Raw genomic sequence first — 20,950 nt, 5'->3', positions numbered from 1 at the left:
AGATCAAATATATATATAAATATATATATATATTTGATCTGTTTTTAATATCCAATCCGCTGACACTGAAACTTCTTATTCAAATAAACCCTAAGTATAATTGTATTTCTACATATTAGCAATGAACATAAAACATTTCGAGAATAGCATCAAGAAATATATATTTAGGAATAAATTTAGCAAAAGAAGTGCAAGCTTTGTACTCTGAAAACTACAAAACATTGTTGAAAGAAATTAAAGAGTCCTAATAACTGGAAAGACATTTCATTGTTCATGGATTAGAAGATTTAATATTGTCAAGGTGATGACAGATGCTCCCCAAATTGATGTACAGATTAAGCCAATACCTATCAAAATCATAGCTGTCTTTCTTGCAGAAATTGACAAGCCCATCTTAAAATTTATGTGGAAATGCAAAGGATGCAGAATATCCAAAATAACCTTGAAAAACAACACAGCTGGGAGATTTACATGTTCTGATTTCAAAACTTACTACAAAGCTACAATATCCAAGACAGAGTGCTACTTGCATGAAGATACACAAATAGATCAAGGGAATCAAATTGAGAGTCCAGGAATAAATACCTACATTGATTTTTGAAAAGGATGGCATGACATGGACAGAGACTAGCCTTTTCAATAAATGGTGCTGGGGTGATTGGGTAAGAATGATTCATGCAAAAGAATGAAGGTAGACCCCTGCCTCATATCATATACAAAAATGAGCTAAAAATGAATCATAGGCTTAAGTATAAGGTCTAAAATTATAAAACTCTTAGGCAAAAACACAGGAATAAATTTTTATAATCTTGGATTAGAAAATGATTTTCTAGATATGACACGAAAACACAAGTGATAAAAGAAAAGATAGATAAATCCAATTTCATAAAAATTAAAAACATTTGTGCTTCAAAAGACACTTTCAAGAAAATGGAAAGACAAACCATAGCATAGAGGAAAAACATTTGAGAGTATATATCTGATTAAGTAACTTGTACCCAGATTATATAAAGAGCTCTTACAGGCCTGTCACAGTGGCTCATGCCTGTAGACGCAGCATTTTGGGAGACAGAAATCAGAAGATCACTTGAGGCCAGGAGCTTGAGACCAGCCTGGGCAACATGGCAAGCTCCTGTCTTTACAAAAAAACCTTTTTAAAAAAATTATCCAGGTGTGGTGGTATGTGCCTGTAGTGCTAGCTACTTGGGAGGCTGAGGCAGGAGAATTACCTGAGCCCTGGAGTTAGAGGATACAGTGAAACATGACCATGCCACTGTGCTGAAGGCTGGGTGACTAAGACCCTGTCTTTAAAAAAAATAATAATAATTTTTAAAAAAAGAAAGAAGGAAGGAAGGAGCTTACAACTCAATAATAAAAAGAAAATAAAGCAATTAAAAAATGGCCAAAGGAGCTGAGTGAACTTTCTCCAAAGAAGATATACTAATGGCTGACAAGCACATGAAAAGTATACTCAACATCATTAGCCATCAGGCAAATGCAAATCAAACCACAATGATATACCATTTCATGCACACTAGGATGGCTAGATAGATAAAAAGACAGATAATAAGTATCGGTGAGAATGTAGAGAAATTGGAATCCTCATACACCGCTGGTAGTAATGTAAAATGGTGCACCTACTTTAGAAAACAGTTTCTCAGTTCCTCAAGTGTTAAACCTAGAATTACTCTATGCCCCAGCAATTCCACTTATAGGTATATGCCCAAGAGAAATGAACACATGTCCATACAAAACTCATTCATTAATGTTCATAACAGCATTATTGATAATAGCCAAAAGTTGAACCAACCTAAATATCCATCAAATGCCTATCAACTAATAAATAAAATGTGATGTATCCATACAATGGAATATTATGCAGCCATACAAAGATATGAAATACAGGTACATGTCACAGCATGGATAAACCTTAAAAACATTCTGCTATATGAAAGTGGCCAGTCATAAATGATCACATATGGTATGTTTCCATTTACATGAAATGTTCAGAACAGGCTATTTTATAGAGGCAAAAAGTATATTAGTCATTGCCTAGAGCTAGAGGGTAGATGAGGAATGGAGTGCAGGGTTTTCTTCAGGGATGATGAAATGCTGCAAAATGGATTGTGGTGATGGCTGCACAATGTCATGAATATACTAAACACTGAATCATAAAAATTAAATTTCTTAATTATATATGTGGATTATATCTTAATAAGGCTGTTACAAAAAATATATGAACATCATTTTATACCTCAAGTGAAAACTAAATTAAGCTATAGCACCGTGATTTGAAAGACATCCATGGTCTAGGGATATATCATCCAGGAGACAAATAGTAAAAAAAAAAAAAAAATTTCCCTCTGCTGGGCTCACAATTGATCAGGCCTTTATAATAGAGGTCTGTGTCCAGTTTTAATCTCTACCTTTTAATAAGGCTGTGGATAAATGGAGGAGAATTCTGAGGAGTCCATCATAGTGACACTAAATTATTAGCAATTTATGAAAGAATAGGAAGGCTGTTGGTATAATGTAATCCAGAATCAGGGGGGAAAAAGCAGAGCATGGCATTTGGGCAATGTAAGGGAACCAAGGGCTGTCTGCTAGGAGATAAAATCTTGTCGTGAGGGGAAATGACCCAGCTCTGTATCATAGCTATAGGGGATATAATTAAGTAGAGTTGGGATAAATTGAAGCCATTCAAAGCTGGAATATTATGGAATATTTTAACTTTACATTATACATCGTCCTGATAGTGAGAGTAATTATTTACAGAAAGACAATAACAAGAGGACTTTAAAAACCTTTTCTAGAGACATTTAAGATCAGAAAGGACGGGTATTTTTAGGAGTTTAAAGAACATGAAAAATTCATAAACTTTTCTGTATATAAAAATATCAGGATCCCCAAAAAATACATATTAAAGGATCACGACCAGAGAAACTTCCAGGCAAAAAGAATGACCACGAAGAAATATATGAAAAGTTTAACAGTTCTTACCATTTATTTGAAGATTGGTGCATATCATTATCTTTATTTCCTATATTTTTTTCACATTTCCCATAGAGTACATCAATATATTTACAGTCAACAAATACAATGTTAAAATACATGGATGATACAGGTGAGCTGTCTTAGTTTAGGTGTTTGTGTCCTCTCTAGATAACTGACATATTTTCATCACACTTTTTTCACAGGCAAGAAATGTCTACTCCAGGAACAAAGAAGATTATGTTAACCCCTCCCCTACCTTCACTTAGTTTTATTTTGTCTGTCTGATTTATTAGGTCTATGTGATAACACTATTATAACTGACTTTGGATTTATTATTTTTCACCAGATAGATCTTGCACACTATATTTGCTCAAATCAGATATAATTTTAGTGAGAATTCCTCATCTCTTATTTGATTAGGGGATTATACTATAGATTTTTAATAGCGAGCTATTTCACAAAGCAAGTATGTTACCACTCACATTGCTTAGGTGTATAAAAAATATACAAGGAAAAAAAGTAAATGGATTGTTTCCAGGGCGCTCTGGTTTAATTATATTGCACAATGCCTTTGGTTCATCTTTCTTCTGTTGATCTCAAAGCTACTGGCAACTCAGCTCTCCTTTACTGAGTGATTACCATGGGCAAGTTTCTTCTCAGAGTTTCAACCTTATAGTCCCGCATAACACATAAATAGTTTTTTTCAAGTTAATCTAAGTTAGTAATTCAGAGTTCTTATTTGGAGATTCCAAGTAAGCAAGCCTGCTGGAGAGTAAGCTCATAAGCAAAAGGTGCTAAGCCTTCTCCTATTTTTTTTTTTTTTTGTAACTTTCATCAACAGTCCTACTTATGTCCTACTGGCTTTTCTATATGCATTTTAAGTTTGATGTCATTAATGATGACATAATAGTATTTACTTTATACACCTTCCTTTCTCTAGAGATGTGGTCCCTAAGTAATTCAGATTTCTGAACTTCACTTCAGCTCCTATTTCTTGGATAGGACACTTGCATGCGTTTGTTTTAAAAGCTCCCTGCATTAGAAATAACCAGGCTCAGATGACTCTATTAAGGGGTTTTGTTTATTTGTTTCCTCATAAGCCAGAGGTTTTCAATGCTTGACTGAATACAGTCTCTGAGGAGATTTTTTAAAATGCAAATGTCGGCCAGGTACAGTGGCTCACACCTGTAATCCCAGCGCTTTGGGAGGCCAAGGTGGGCGGATCACGAGGTCAAGAGATTGAGACCATTCTGGCCAACATGGTGAAACCCCATGTCTACTAAAAGTACCAAAATTAGCTGGGCATGGTGGCGTGTGCCTGTAGTCCTAGCTACTTGGGAGGCTGAGGCAGGAGAATTGCTTGAACCCAGGAGGCGGAGGTTGCAGTGAGCCGAGATCGTGCCACTGCATTCCAGCCTGTGGGACAGAGCGAGATTCTGTCTCAAAAAAAAAAAAAAAAAAAAAAAAAAAAAGCAAATGCCTTGGCCTCACCCAAGGCCAATTATATTAAAATATATGCAGTGCAGTGGGAGCAGGGGAGGCAGTGTGACCAGATATTAGTGTTTTTTTTATAGAAAGTGTTGCATTTGATTTCAAATATAGAGTAAGGTTTGATAACTACTGCACTAGCCTGTGACTAACTTGTGATGAGGGACTTTTTATTCCTATGTCTTGATTGTCACCATTTAATATGCTCCCCTGTGTCAGCTGCTCTATAAAGGCTTGCCAAGTGATTGATGGACTGGACATCCCCTATTGTATTTGCCCATCCCTGAATCCTGAATGGCATTGACATGAGTCTGGTTCTAGATTGAGTCATGTTGGTCTTCATTTTCTTAGCACAGGTGCAGCAGTGAACAGCAGTGAGAGTCTCCCTCCATCCTCGTCTGTCAATGACATCTCCTCCATGTCCACTGACCAGACCCTGGCATCTGACACTGACAGCAGCCTGGAAGCTTCGGCAGGACCCCTGGGTTGTTGCAGGTGACTAGCCGCCTGCCTGCGAAACCCAGCGTTCTTCAGGAGATGATGTGATGGAACACACACACATACACAGACACTCATGCACACTCACAAATGCAGACACACAACATCAAGAAAGCAGCAAGGGAGGGAATCCAAGCCTAAAATTAAATCAATCTTTCAGCCTGCTTCTTCCCCAGAGTTCTGTATTGCAGCTGAGCTCAAATGTATATTTAACTTCTAGTTGCTCTTGCTTTGGTCTTCTTCCAATGATGCTTACTACAGAAAGCAAATCAGACACAATTAGAGAAGCCTCTTCCATAAAGTGTAATTTTAATGGCTGCAAAACCAGCAACCTGTAACTGCCCTTTTAAATGGCATGACAAGGTGTGCAGTGGCCCCATCCAGCATGTGTGTGTCTCTATCTTGCATCTACCTGCTCCTTGGCCTAGTCAGATGGATGTAGATACAGATCCGCATGTGTCTGTATTCATACAGCACTACTTACTTAGAGATGCTACTGTCAGTGTCCTCAGGGCTCTACCAAGACATCATGCACTGGGGTACCACATGGTCCATTTCATGTGATCTATTACTCTGACATAAACCCATCTGTAATATATTGCCAGTATATAAGCTGTTTAGTTTGTTAATTAATTAAACTGTATGTCTTATAAGAAAACATGTAAAGGGGGAGTAATTGGGGGGAGCGAGATCTCTCAGACCCTTGAAGATGTAGCTTCCAAATTTGACTGGATTAAATGGCACCTGTATACCAATTTGTAGAAAGAACATATGTGATACTTATGTAAAGTGTGGGGGGAGTGGGTAGTATTTTTCAGGCATGAAATGGTTTGGCCTTTAGGAGGCAGGTGTGAATAAAAGCTGAGAGACTTTTCTGTGACAGTGAAGAGTAGGAGAGACTGGAGAGTAGTGTGCGTTGTGGACTAAGACTAAAAGGAGGTTATTACCCAGATACTAAGAGACACTGGTGTCCCTATTTTAGAGATTTGGCCCTATTCCCATTTGCCATTTCTCAATTACTGGTCACAACAAGAGGCCACTGGAGAAAGTGGCAGGTGGTGAAGCAAGGTTATTGCGTGTGCTTTTGATGATAAGAATGTCTCTCTGGAACTGAGCAGAATTGCCTCCGTGTGAATTCCTTCAACAAAAAAATGAGCCTGCCTACACTACTTTCAGGTTGTGGATTGTGTTTTCCATGTGTGGGCTGCTTCCCTGGTTCATACTCTACCAAAGTTTTGTTTTGAGAAATAATATCACTTTCCTCTTCTGAAATTAAAAAAAAAAATCAATAAGAATAAAACCCCCAAAGCACAGTGTGAGTCTCAGGTTAGCATTTTAAAACATCTCCAGAGACATTGTTATTCCTCAGGAGTTTCCCCGACTCTTTAATGTGGCTAATGTTTCATGTTTATTTATTTATTTTCATAAGTATGAGCAATCGAAGAAGGGCTGATCATCTGAGTTTTGTACTGCAGTAGATGTAAGAGCAATAAGTCTGCCCATAAATTTACTGCTGCCAAATAGTTCTAGCAATATGAGTTTGTCTTAAAAGCCATGAAGCATTAATGTCAATGTTTAGCAAAATCTCCTGAATTTAGCTTAAATTAAATGAAAGTGCTTTCCTGAGCACTTAAGGAGGCACTGTGAAACATCTTGGTTATATACAAGGCAATACCAAGGTGATCTCAGCAATAATTGGTTCAGGCTTCCCTTCTTATTCACTTCGAAGTATCCATCACAGTTATTTGCACTCTGACCATGTTGGTGCTCACCAAAGTGGTGATATTTCACCTGAAGAAGTGAAAGACAGGAAGTGGATGGTTGATGAGTGTGAACTGACTGGTAAATAGAATACCCCCAAAACAGAGCAAACAAGAATGCCAGTGCTCTGAAAACTGCCTTAAATATAATAATAGGGAACTTTCTTTCTCTCTTCAAGCAATAGAGTCCACAGGGAACTGCACCCACCTGCACCATCGCCATGCCAGCGGTGCTGCCATTCTGAGATTGTTTCACACAGATTCAGTACATGCGATCATTTGCTCAAAATAAAGAGAAGAACATTCCTTTGTGCAGCTTGCCCCCTGGAATAAAAATGGCCCATTTTCTCTATTTTGCTACCATTTTTGGGTTAATATTGCAGAAAACCTGATTGTTAAAAATGCCTCCTCAGTCACATGAGCTCCCTCTCTTTTCTTTCAGTCCTATTCTGTTTTTTTTCCAAAAACAAACAAACAAACAAAAAGACCAAAACACTTCTCCTCTCTGTATCTCTAATTCTTTACTCATTTTCTTTCTCTGTACTTTTCTCTTGATATATCTGTGGCCTCCCCCCTCCTTTGCCTTATGCCACGTGGGATTAAATGCAGAGAGCAGGAAGCTGCTTTAAAGAGAGTCTCAAGGGGAATTTCGTCAGCCCCAAGATGACATCACAACACAGAAGGAAGTCTCCAGCCAGCATCTTCAAAGTGCTTGACAGGCTATCTCTCGCATCTGCAGAAATGGTGAATTTCCCCCTCAGATTAAACCAGGCAAGAAGTAGACAGGGCCCCTTCCCTGCTGTTAGTACCTTCCCAAAGCTCAGTTAGTCTTAGGTCTTCTGTGCATGGCTCTTGGGAGCTGATTAGCTTTAGCCAGATTTCCCTTATGGACAAGAGAAAAATGGAACAAATTCCTCGAATATAAGTATCATTTACAAATAGAGGTAAGGATTTGGCCCCCAGTATTTTTGCAAGATCAATTTTATTAGGTGATTAAATCAAGGTAGATGATGAAACAACAAAGAGAATCACCACTGTAAAAGCCCCCCCCGTCCTTTTCCCACTAGGTCTGCTTTCCTATAATATCTCTAGGAGGTGATGATATTATCACATTCACGGAATATAGTATGTTCTGCATTCACTTATCTGTCTTGTTAACACACACACACACACACACACACACACACACACCCAAATATTTCTTAGTCACCTGTTATTTCCCAAGAACATCCCAACTTTTCAGGTAAGCAAGTGTCAAGTCACCTGGACAATATTCCTGAAAAAAGTGAAGGTCCTACCCGGGGTTGGGGCTCATTTTGGAACATGAAGTTGGCACTCTGAGGAGCCTAACCTTCCGTCACTTCTTTAGGGCAGTTGGCTGGCAGTGATTGTTAATAAAACCTTTTGCAGTGTTTTGTAGGAAGGATGGCTGTGTATTCATGCGCAGGGAGAATTAAGCTGCTGCAAGAGTTTGGCAAAACCACCACCACTTTACTATTAATATGTCTTTACTATTTTTATATGTGTTTTATGGGTCAGCGTGTTCAATTTTAAATAGGAATACTCTAGCCTTACACCGGAATTTCTTCTTGTGGAATAAAAACTGATAATAATCTTTCATCTTCAAGAATCTGATGACTGGGTTTTGTAGGAATGTACCCCACAGTTGGGCCAGAGACTGGCCAATTCCCACCAACTGGAGTAAGCTATTTAATTCAGGGCCAAGAAGCTCGATAGTTTTTTCAATCTGTTATCAGAAAAATATTAGGTAAAGACACTGATAGTAGCTGACTGGTAAAACCAAAAGTTGGCCTTAGCAAATGGAACTAGTAAAAAATAGATAAAAATACATAAAACCTTTTATGTCCTGTCAAGGAAACAAATAAGAAAACCTGATTTTTTTTTAAATTTTCAATATTCATTGCAAAACCTAAATTATACAAAATCTATTTCGATTTGAATCTCTTAACATATGAACAGCCACATCTTAAGTGCATTATGCTCTGTAAGGTGTGTTATTAGCCAGCTGTGCTGAAAAATATATCTTCTACAGCTCAGAAAGAGGGGTAAAACTGCTTTAGAAATTTTTGATCCCAGCCACTTTGCATCCAAACAAGAACCTGACCTCCCACTCACAATCCCCCACACACATTTTAATTATAAGAGTTCAACGTTTTCCATAGATATCATTAAACCAAGCAAGGAAACTCCTGTCTGTAAAAATAACAAAAAAGTTACAATGTAAATAGTTATTTTAGCTATTTTCTTTGTGATTAGAGGATAAGATTTTGTTATTTCTTTTGGCACTGAGTCCTTTAACTATCTGAAAATGGTTCACTTTGACCTGTTTCTTTGGTCAGCCAAACTGAAGTGAGGGGCCTCTGTTTATATATAGAATCTTGTATATGTAACTTTATTTATGTGGGACCAATGGCCAGTATATTCTAATGGACACAAATCTCCCAATCCTTATCTAGGAGTATCTGTTCACCTTGCCATGTCCATCTTGCAATGAGACCTAACTTGCACCTGCCTGTTTTTCTGCATGATTGGACTCCAAAGACTATTACCAATGATGAGAATTGTCCTGTGTCAGTGTTTATAAAATGGACTTGAAGCACACACACATGCATACCCACATTCACATGCACCCTTACAATTCTAGATCAACCCTGGAAGGCAAAACCATGTACGTTCAGTTTCTTTGCAAGGTCTGAGCGGTGAGGACTAAATTCAGTCAGCCTAATGGGTAAAATGCAACCTCAGTGATGCTTAATAAGGATTTAAAATCATTCAAGTCATTTCTGTGTTCTTTCTCACACCCTTTCCTTTCTATTTTCTCTTCCTTTATTTTCAAAATGTCTGTGGAACAAGAGGATGAATTGGGGGAGAACTTTTGCTTCTTTTGGCTCTTTTTAGGTAATATGGAGTCTATCTATTGTGATTTCTGTTTCTTATGGATTATTAAAATCAGAGAAAACCTACTTCTCTCAACATAAAACCAAATCCAAACCCCGACATTGTTGGAGTTTCCTGTTGACAATGGTTGTGATGCTGCTCGTTGTCTTGAGTTGCATGTACCGACAGTAGCTCTGAAGGGTCTCATGTTTTCATTTTGGCAACTGGTAAAAGAAACTTGTAGTGTGGTCTGATTGTGCCAGGGAATAAATAAGAAATAAGGAATGACCTACTTACTCACCTTGGGTCAAGAGTGTGTGATATGAATGTGACCATGTAGAAATCTGCGTTTTCATTTGACACTGGTTTCTTCTAAAAATGACCTTCATTTCTGTCTGCAGATACTAGTTGGATATCCGCAATTCAGTAATTTCTTTTTAAGGTATAAAATCAATGAAGAAAAAAAAGATCACCTTTGGGGGGCATTAGGTAAGTAGAGCAGGGTTAAATTTCCTAGATTAATTATCAGATTCCTATTCATTTTAACTATTTTCCAAGAGAAAAGGCAAAAGCCTTTGTTTATCTACATGATATCCAACTTTACTATCTCAAACTCCCTGGAGAATTAAAAATATATATTATTTTGTGGTTGGATGAAGAGGTCACTGCACTTGCATTAGTTTGCTTTGCAGTGTCTGAACAATGTTGAAGAGTGGCCCTTCTATTCTGTAAATAATATTTTATTTGACCAATTAACTATTAGAAAGCCTGGAAGATAAACATACACCTTATTTTGAGTTATCACATTTATCCTTTTACCTAGATCCTGTTGGAAGAGAGAAAGCAATAGCCTTTTGTTATCTCTGCAACAGCATCTATCCCAGTTTAAATCACAAATCCTTACTCCCTTTTAAAGAAGTCCAGCATAGGTACCTAAAAATACCCACAGTAATAAGAAGGGAAATTGCATTCCACAAGATTATTGCTCATAAAGAGTCAGAAGGAGTTATTGGTGCATTCCTGATACCATAAATGGTTACTGAACATTTGGTATTTTTGACCAAGTTCACAGTAAGAAGAAAAAAGGGTCTTGGACTCGCTTTTCTTGAAGATTTCTTATGGAGCAACCAACCTAGAAGGATGAATCTGCTTGCCAATAACAACACTGGGTCACAGCCAAGGCAGAGGTTTTTGACATTGCCAATTCATCACAGTGATGTTTCGTATTTGTAACATATCTTTTCTCCACGGATGTTGAAAGGCATACTTGGATGACATATGCTAATAGTGAAACACACTGAAAGTCCCACCATCACAGATCACTTTATGTTGGGAACCACTCTATGTGGCAAGTCATCTGTCCCAGTTCCAGACTAAATTTCAACTGCTCAACCATTTAGATCATTGTAGTCTGTTTAACGCACTAAAAATGTGCTGTAGAAATTTATATTTCTCAGACACATGAAATGTGATGACACATCCATCAACAAGTCAAACACTCCTTTGAAATTTTCTACCTTATGTCAAATATTTCTTTCTTTTAAAGGCATTCCTATCCTGGTATAAAACCCAACATAAAATAATTTTAGGGAATTTAAGGAATTCAAATTTCACTCCATGAGTACGTGGCTTTATTTCTTCACTGAACTTCTAGTAATGTTCTTCACCTGATCTTGTCTGCAGTGTTTAGACAAGAGTCCAGATCATTTGCAACTCAAAAGCAGGTACAAAATGTTATCCATCTTAAAAACCCCTCACATATTCCCTAGAAGAGTGTCCCACACATAATTTGCCTTCCATTAACACTTGTGAACACATCCTGGTGAAAATATTGTCTATGAACAATTATACCAAAAAATCAATTTTTATAATGCAAATAATATTTTACATGCACCAAGAGGATTCATAATATTAAAGTATTTCTTTTATAAAAGGAAGGTTTTCAGAAAGCGATGGCCTATTCCTTCAATGTTAATATATTGCAAATTTGGATTTGGTGTAAATCAAGCCCTAAGAATACTGCTCTGAATTTCTAGCTTAATTTCTGAGCGACATTCTAAAGCAGTTCATTAATTTATTTCAAAAACATTTCTTGGACACTTCGGTGTAGGAGATATATATTGCATGGTCCTTAACCTAAAAAATTCAGAGTTAATAAATCTTTGTTTAAAAAAACTAAAGCAAATATTTTTATTTCATTTATTTACTATCTTTTTACATATGTATTTAAATTAGTGGTGTGACTTGCATGAGTCCATTTTTATTATTTGCTTAAAGCAATGAAACAAGGAGTCTGCCTCTTTCAATGGTCTCATTTTGTCTAATTATATCAGTATACTTCATGAATCAGCATAAGAGGATTTTGAATATTTTCCATTACATTATAAGAGATGAAACTACTTTTAAAAATTATTTAAAATTTAAAATTTATTTTTAAAATGCATGGATGTTCTTTTCTGCATTGCAGAAAATTTGCTTTGATATATGGTTCCTTTGAGAGCTATTGGACCTGGATGCTGACTGAGTGTGGGGCTTGTACTTTCAGCCTCACAGTCTCCAAATTAGCAAATGGTATCACAATGGGTACTGAAGCTTCTTATATGAAGCCAAATCTTTGGAGTCTGTTCAGTCTCTGGGTGACTGTTGGAACCCTAAAATAACTTAAAGCAGAATTTGGTCATATATTGTTTTTTTCCAACTGAGGACATCCCTGAACATCTGAACCAGAAATTTGACATAGAGCTGTAAATATTCACTCATTCATTCATGCAACAAATATTTATTTATCAAGCACATCAATCATCCAAGGACTGTTCTAGGTACACATAGCTGTGAGGAAGTCAGCAAATCTGCCTTCACTTGGTCTGCATTCTAGTGGAGAAGTCAGAGGTAAGTACGAAGACCACAAAGCAACTTAAATAAGGTGTGAAAGGGATGCTATTTTAGACAGAGTGGTCAAGGCAAGTCTCTCAGAAGAGGTGATAAGTGCTCAGAGACCTGATTAAAGTGAGACAGTGAGTTATTGACATGGAGAAGGGCGTTTCAGACTCTGAAGAGAAAGCAAGGGCAGGCTCTGGAAGCAGAGCTTGCTTATATACACGAGGAGGGGCAAAGAGTCTTGTGGATAAAGCAGAATGAACAAGAGAAAGTGGGATTGTAAATGAAATTGGAGAGAGAAGCAGGGGTCAGATCATGGCAAGATCTTGAGATTTTATTCTAAATATGGGAAATGGTGGTTAGATCTGAGAAAGGAAATGATATAAGCTAAATTTTCTTTTTAAAAGGATTCCTTTGGCTACTGAGTAAAGAGGAATCTCAGGAAGAAAGATTAGAATGGGAACAAAAAATCCATTGTAGGATAAAACATTAATCCAGGAAGACATGATAGGGCTTAGACTAGGAAACGGAGATGCTGAGAAGGATTTGAATTCTGGACCTATTGTGAAGGCAGAGCTGACATGATTTGCTGATAGATTGATATTGTGATATGAAAGAAAGAGATCAGAAATGACTCTAGATTTTTTTTACCTAAACCATGAAGTAAATGATAGTACAGTTGACAGAGATGGTGAACCATGGGTTAGAAGAACACTGGGGAGAAAATCATGTTTGTTTTTGGAACGTCAGTTGGAGATGTTTATTAGATGTCCCAGTGGAGGCCGGGCACGGTGGCTCACGCCTGTAATCCCAGCACTTTGGGAGGCCCAGGCAGGCGGATCATGGGGTCAGGAGATCGAGACTATCCTGGTTAACATGGTGAAACCCCGTCTTCACTAAAAATACAAAAAATTAGCCAGGCGTGGTGGTGGGCACCTGTAGTCCCAGTTACTCGGAGGCTGAGGCAGGAGAATCGTTTGAATCCAAGAGGCAGGGGTTGCAGTGAACCGATATCGAGCCACTGCACTCCAGCCTCGGTGACAGAGTGAGACTCTGTCTCAAAACAAAACAAAACAACACTGCAACAACAACAACAACAACAACAAAAATCCAAGTGGAGTAGCAGGAGCATCTTATAAGCTGGAGTTAAAGGAAGAGGTTGAGCTGAAACGGAAATCTGAGAAAAATCAGCTTATAAATAGTATTAAAAGCCATGAGTCTGTAGGAGCCCACCGAAAGACAGCACAGTTAAGGAAGAGAAAACCAAAGATAGAAATGCCTCTCACTCCAACGTACAGACATCAGAAAACAGGAGGGTATTCCAGAATGTTCAGTGAGGTAGAGGGAAAACCAGGAGTGTGCTGTCCTGGAAACCAAGTAAAGAAGGTGTTTCAAAAGTGAGGGAATGGGCAGGAGAGGAGTGTTACTGAGAAGCTGAGTAAAATGGGAACTGAAGATTCACAGTTGGACTAAATCTGTTTGAAGGTCATTGATGACCCCAATGAGAGCAGTTTCTATGCAGTATTGAGCAAGAAAAGAGTAACTCGAGTGAGTTCAAGAGAACATGTGAAGTGAAGAAGTAGAAATGGATACAGAAAATTCAGAATATTTTTTTACAAAGTGCAGCAGAAGAATGATGTAAAAGTTGGAGATAAATGTGAGATTGAGATAATTTTTTAAAAGCTAATATAGCATGGGTAATAGTGTTGGTGGGGCCAAGACAGAAATAGCAAAACTGATAATGCAAAAGAGAAAGGGGTATTTATTTGATAGAGTAACATGCTTGCGAAGGCTGGAGGGATGGGCTCCAGTACATGGGCAGAGGCACTGGTCCTGCACAGTAATTGTAGCAGGAGGTGAGGTGGTGTGCACAGAGGCAGGTATTTTGGGAATATGGTGATGTGATGGGCATAAGTACATACTCTTCTGTTTTTTTTTGTCTCAGTAAAGATAGAAGTAAGGTTGTCAGTTGAGAATGAAGAGAAGAGTTTATGGAAGTTTGAGAAGTGTGAAATTGACCTTGGAAACTGTGAAAATAAGTTACTGGACAGTAATGAAAACCATGTGAGCCATAGTTATATAAATACAAGGAACAAGTTATATATATACAAGTTATATAAATACAAAGGAACACAGGTCAACTAAACATGACTTTTGTCCTACAGTCATGTTTAGTTTTTTTAGGCACAGGTTAAGAGTAAGAAAAGACTAGTTTTAGTTTTATAGAGTCGCATTTTGTTTATTTTTAATTCTCAAATGAGTAGCACAGTGCTGGGTGAGTAGATAATGGGATTTGGGCATGGGGGCAAGAGAATAATCATGAGAAGGAACCACAGAAGCTAAGCCGGTCAAGGAGGAGAGTAATGAAATGGGGGATGACAGTCAGTGAAAACTTACCAAGTTGGAGTGATGGTGCTAAGTAAGGGTAGTGACTAGAGAGAGAAGAAGAGATGACCACAGCGTGGCATGCTTGAAATGGAACTGTTGGTGATGCCCGCAATTAGTCATGACACAGTACGTGGTATAACCATGAGTGTGGTGGCTGATGTTCAGGCAGTGGCAGAACAAGATTTTCAAAAGTCATCAAGGAGCTGAATGGCCAAGATGGTGAATGGAGTATGAGTGGGGAGGGTGAATGGGTTAGGTGCTAGAATATTCAGTCAATGATAAGGAGACATGTGCTTGTAAGAAGGTCATTAGAGAGGAAGAAGGATCAAAGGTCTGAAAGTAGCTGCAAATAGCAAAGCAAGGTCTGTTTCCCCTTCAGGCCAATAATATGCAGGAGAGGAAAACAGCTGGGCTTGAGAGAGAGGTCTGCAGGGAAAGTGGCGTCTTCAGGAGGCAACCATTATTGAGAGAAGAGGACATAGGTGATGGCAGCTGTAAGATCTAGAGGGGATAATGGAAAAGTCTTAGGCAGGGGGAACGCATTGGAGATAGAAGCAAATGAGAGAATACACTGGGCAATATGGGGATAAGCAAATAGATGAATGAAAAATGGCATGGGAACTTGGACTGTTTTGGCAACAGGTAACCAGCGATGAGAGCAAGATGGCATGACCCTGGGGATCACTTCAGTGTGGTGCATAATTAATCTAGTGAATCATGAGGGGGCAGGGAACAGGGAATGGGAGTGTGGAGAAGAGAGCGCTGGGATGGACGTCCTCTATTCACAAGAACGGGTGGGATGATCAGGGCCTCCCACAGAGGTAAGAGACAGTTTTGCTCAAAGAAAATGATGCCAGTTTGGTTTGCCCCTTAACAATTCAGTATTCTCCTGTTGCCCTTACTTTCTACTTAAGAAAAGGCTGCCTCACTGTGGCTTATCCCTCAAGAGGCCATACAGACAGCAGCTATACAGAAGTTCATAAATAAAGAGTATCATTCAGCCCTGGACCTGAGCCACAAATGGTGCTTTAAAAACCACACTTTTCATCAGCTAAACTTTTTACTCAAAGATCTACAGTAGTTTCAGTAGATTTTAGCTGCCTGGGGAACTGTTAGTTCTCCAAGTCACTTCAGAGCAAGAGGCCGTTAAGCTGGGCAGTTCTAACTTGCAACTCATTCCCCACTTGTGCAGTTAAGAAGACTACTAAGAGAATAATGAAACAGACCTTTGGGAGCCACAGTTCCAGCACTCCTTTCCTGTAGTTTGTGAGTTCAAACAAGGCAAAATGTTTCCAGCTCTGGATGCTTTCTTTGAATAAGAGAGTAGAAGCCACGTGGGTACTAAGTGTTTTCAGGTCTCATGGTGTGCTGCTAAAGTGTTATGCACAATGCCATCTTGATGGCATGAACTGGGTAGGTCATGCTTATTTTATTGAAAAGACTCCCTAGGGTCTGCCGTGAAGGCACATTTGCCATGCTGTTCCATAGGCTAGGAAGGCCCCTTACCGAAACTGCAGCTCTGTCTCATGACTTCCTACTTGTCTTTCAGGACTCACACCAAAGTCATGGCTCTGCAGTGCTCTCCTCAGCTTCACCTTTATGGTCTCTTTAGTTTCTTCTATAGCACATCATATAACGTGACAATAACTAAATTTATGTACCCAGGAGGACCTAGTCTATAGCGCTCAGTTTAGTCATCATAGCCCTTAGAAACATTCATTGTATTTTATCCGACACCTTTAACACCCAACATCATCTTCAGTGTAGACATGCATAGAGTTGATGAAGGACAGTTATACGTAGTTATTTAGACATGATTTTCAGATCATGGATGTAATTGTACCATCTCAGAAAGAAAGAGTGGTTTGGGTTACTTTCCTTGCCATCAATCCCTGGTAGATTATCTGGGAACAGATGAACTTAAGAGTCTCTGAGACCAAGATATAATTATATCCTGTGCTGGTGACCATGATACTTTTACTGCTGGTCAAATCTCTGAGGCCAGAGTCTTGCTATGTTCCTTAGAAGCTGAAACACTCTTTCAATAGAAATAATTTGAGGGCTGATAGTTTCTATTTAGTGAGCATTTACCATGTCCCAGGCACTCTGCTAATCCCTTCATCTACTGTACTACATTCCTCATAAAAATATGATAAGGGAGGAACTATTAACCCTACTTCCAGAAAAAAAAACAAATTTAGGCTTATATATATTACATAACTTAAGTTCATAAAGCTATGAGGTGGCAGAGTGGGGTTTGAACCCTGGTCTTAGATTCCAAAACTCATGCATGTGGTACTCTAATCAGAGTGCAGCTCTGCAGTGTAAGGAAAACTGGGGTTTGTGGAAAGCATCCCATTCTTTAATGCTCTCCTGAATCCTCAAGGTGTTGTAATTATATCAATAATATAAACTACCCAGCCTGGGAATGATTTTTTGAAGGACATCCCAGCTTGAGAATCAATGGGAATAATTACTTAAACTCTACTTGGAGTTTTTAGTCATTTCATAATGTTACATATAAAATCATGTTTCAGTGGAACTGACATCATAGGTAATTCTGTCTTAAATGTTCTCCAAAGGATACCCAGACATCTAGTTTGAATAGCGATGCTAACACAGTAGGCTCCACACCTGCAAGCAAATCCTTTATCCTGAGTTTATAACTTAAGATTCATTTTAATTACCTAAATAGTTTTAAGAGGCACATACAGGCTGCAGCAAATGAAATCTTGATATTACCTAACTACTTTGTATCCTTATTGATTTCCAATTTATTCTTATGTTAATTACAATTAATATTGTCTAGGCTTTTTGTTTAACTAATGGAAATCCAGATGAACATGCTGCTCGTGGTATCCATTGATTAGTGCCATCATCACTGAAATTGACAATTAAAATTGACTATATCATCCCTCAAATATTACAGGCCACATAACATATGTGTGTGTTTGTGTGCATTGCATTCCCAAAAATTACTGCAAACTCACTGTGCTGGCATCTCTTTGGCATAAGGCATGAAGGGATTTAAGAGCAAGAAGATACAATCCTGGCCTCTTACGAAGCTCCATTTATCAATGGAGTTATCAATGGAGTTATCAATGAATCAAAGTGACAGGCACTGGGATAAGCACATTACATACCACCATTAAGCACGGCAACATCCCTACTTTGTTGGCGTTATTATCTCCAGCTTGTAGATGAGATCAGGCAAGTCAAGTTACATGGTATTGCCACGTATTTTGCATAAGGCATGTTGAGAGGCAGATCTAGGTTTGAATGGCTCTCAATTTTCTGCTATTTCCACTTCACCACTCACCCTCCTAAATTGTTTATTATTTGGTGAAGAAAATAATCCAATGTGGGAAAGACAGAAAGATATATATGCAAATTGGGGCACAAAAAGCAACTAACACTGCTTTGAGATTCTGGGAAGCTTCATGAGGAAACTGACATTGATTTGGCTCTTAAAGGATGTTTGGAGTGTGCCAGCTAGAAGGAAGGCATCAAGAAGGACACAGCAATAGCAAGTGGAAAGTTCTAGAGGCATGAAATGGTATGGCAGGTGTGGTGTGAAGTGGTAGGAGACAAGAATGAAACTGGAGGTAGGGCCTTTTACACTATGTGAAGGGCTTTGTCCTGGGCAAGTGACAGTCATCATATGTAATTAGCAAGATCAAGCTTTGGTCAAACGAATAATTTCAAAAAGGTAACTTGCAAAGGACAAACGTCCAGGAGAGATGCTGGAACAAAAGGCGCTGGGTAGGATGCCTTCATCAAAAGATAAGGGAAAAGTGGTTAAAGAGAGCAGATTAAAAAGGCAAAGATGAGTGGAACAGACTAGCTGGTGAGCAAATTTATGAGTGAAGAATGAGGTAGTAAAGAAAAATATGAGTTGGCTGGGCGCAGTGGCTCGCGCTTGTAGTCCCAGACAAATTAAGTGACCCGTCATTGCCATGCATCCTGCATAACTTTTGGGAGGCTGAGTGGGGCAGACAGCTTCAGCCCAGGCATTTGAGACCAGCCTGGGCAATATGGTGAAACTCTGTCTCTACAAAAAAATACAAAAATTAGCTGGGCATGGTGGCATATGCCTGTAGTTCCAGCTACTTGGGAGGCTGAGGTGGGAGGATCACCTGAGCCTAGGGAGGTCAAGGCTGCAGTGAACCATGATCACACCACTGCACTCAAGACTGGGTGATAGAATGAGAGAGTGAGACTGTCTCAAAAAAAAAAAAAAAGAAAAAGAAAGAAAAGGAAAAAATATGAGTTAACATTTATGGAGTCCTTTTTGTATTTTACTAGCAGCTGTGCTCAGCCTAACCCAAGCTATCTCATTAAGACCACATAACAACTCCATGGGAGTATTATTTTTATTATTCCAATTGCACAGAGGAAAAATAAGTTATGCATGGAAGGTTCAGTAGTAACAGCTGGCAAATTGTAGACCATTGGAATCCAAGCAGTTTGAATGAATATCTTTGTGTTTTACTAGTACATCATATAGCTTTCTGGATGAGTCTGAGGTTTTTATTAACTATGATAAGGACTGGAAATAGGTGAAAAGATATGAAGGGAGAGTTATTAAGATCAATTTTCACATTTTGAGTTTGAATTTCCTATCGTGTGTCCAGGTGGAAGTAACTGGTTAAATAATTGAAAGACAGAGAAAAGGGAATTAAAGAAGTTATTGCTATAAAGGTACTGGTTGATACCATAGGACCACAGACACTTGCTCAGTGGGAGGGTAAAAATAAAAGCAAGACAGTGGCAAGGATGACAACAGTACAGACCACTTTCCCTCTTGAAAATAAATAAGCACATGCAAGCATTCAACCTTCAAACAACGCAAACCCCATAAACTCGAGTATGCAGTCTTTATTTCTGATTTTGACTTTTGTAACTTTCTGTTCTACTATGAGAAAGATTATTTGCCTGGCTTCTCAAAACCGTTGTCTTATTGTGAAGAACTGTTCTCCCAAAACTCTAGCTCCAAAGAGCCCTGGGTTTTTCTAGAAAATTAGCATTGCTGAGGTTCCCATATTTGCCAAAATTGGAACTTTAGGCATTCACCTTTTAAAATTATTGTATATTTTCAACAGGAAACACTGATACTGTCAAAATTAGAAGCAAAACAGTTTGTTCCTTCCAAACTTTTCTTCTTCTCCTCCTGCACCCTGGCCCCCTCCCACCAGCTTCTTGCTGCAAACCAACTTTGCCAACTGTAGTAGGGAGGGAATCCCAGATGGCAATAGCCTGAGTGAGAAAAAAATGTCACTACATGACACATACTCTAGCAGTTTCACTCAGAGGGAAACAGTAATACCATTTCACTGCTGGTATTCTAAAGTGCCATTGTTGGGAGGTGGGAGAGGTTTGAGTGGGAGACAGGTGCTCACGTGGGCATGGTTTAGCAAGCATTGTTTCCCAATTCCTAAGTAGCAGGAAGAATTCCTCTACAGCTATCCAGCAGTTAAAGAGATTTAGTCCAGAATGACAGAGTAATTCAAAGCCTGAATGGTTAAATGCCATTCTTTACCATTCTTTTCTTCTCTAAGGAGCATCCTGCATTGGTGATACACACCGAGGATCTGGCAAGGTAGACAGTGGGCCTCAGAAAGGGACTTTCTCATGGAGTCTCAAAGTTCCTATGTCAAATCGTCTGGCAAAGGCAAAACTGAGTGATGCCAGGGGAAGAATTTTAAAAGCAGCTCAAAGGTTCCTGGTGATTCGACTGTATTTTATAAAAGTATTTACATTTCTCTTTTTGGTCATGACAAAGTCTATTGGCACAAACAGCACAGCCACGAAGTATTCTTCTGATTTTAATAACTCATATATTTATATATATATATTTATATTTTTGCTTCTCTTCATTTCCTCAGCAAAAAGGGAAATAAAAATATTGATCTATAAAATAAGCTGATGATAACACAATGCCAAAAATAGCTTATGTTAAGTGCAAGGGGTGAAGCTTGAAAGCAAGCTAAATTGCAACAACATATTGATTTAACATTTTAAATACAAGACTTGCAATAAAATAATTC

General features: G+C 38.5%; 1 protein-coding gene across 6 annotated transcripts in view; it reads left to right on the top strand.

Annotated features, from left to right (window-relative positions):
* MAPK10 (mitogen-activated protein kinase 10) overlaps positions 1-7,092 on the top strand; it is a 353,499-nt gene extending 346,407 nt beyond the window's left edge. For 3 of the 6 annotated variants that reach the window (XM_012001302.1, XM_012001305.1, XM_012001306.1), the window contains one exon: positions 4,839-6,283. In XM_012001302.1, coding sequence (XP_011856692.1) covers positions 4,839-4,981 — 143 coding nt within the window. In that variant the 3' untranslated portion in view covers positions 4,982-6,283. Of the gene's footprint in view, positions 1-4,833 lie in introns of all 6 variants that reach the window. The other 3 variants (XM_012001303.1, XM_012001304.1, XM_012001307.1) reach the window with 2 other exon arrangements.
* Positions 7,093-20,950: the final 13,858 nt, after the last annotated feature.

The sequence above is a fragment of the Mandrillus leucophaeus genome, unplaced genomic scaffold, assembly GCF_000951045.1.
Source record: "Mandrillus leucophaeus isolate KB7577 unplaced genomic scaffold, Mleu.le_1.0 Scaffold658, whole genome shotgun sequence".
NCBI classification, from domain to species: domain Eukaryota; kingdom Metazoa; phylum Chordata; class Mammalia; order Primates; family Cercopithecidae; genus Mandrillus; species Mandrillus leucophaeus.
Note: the sequence above shows the minus strand (reverse complement) of the source record. Positions and strands in the feature narration are given on the sequence as shown.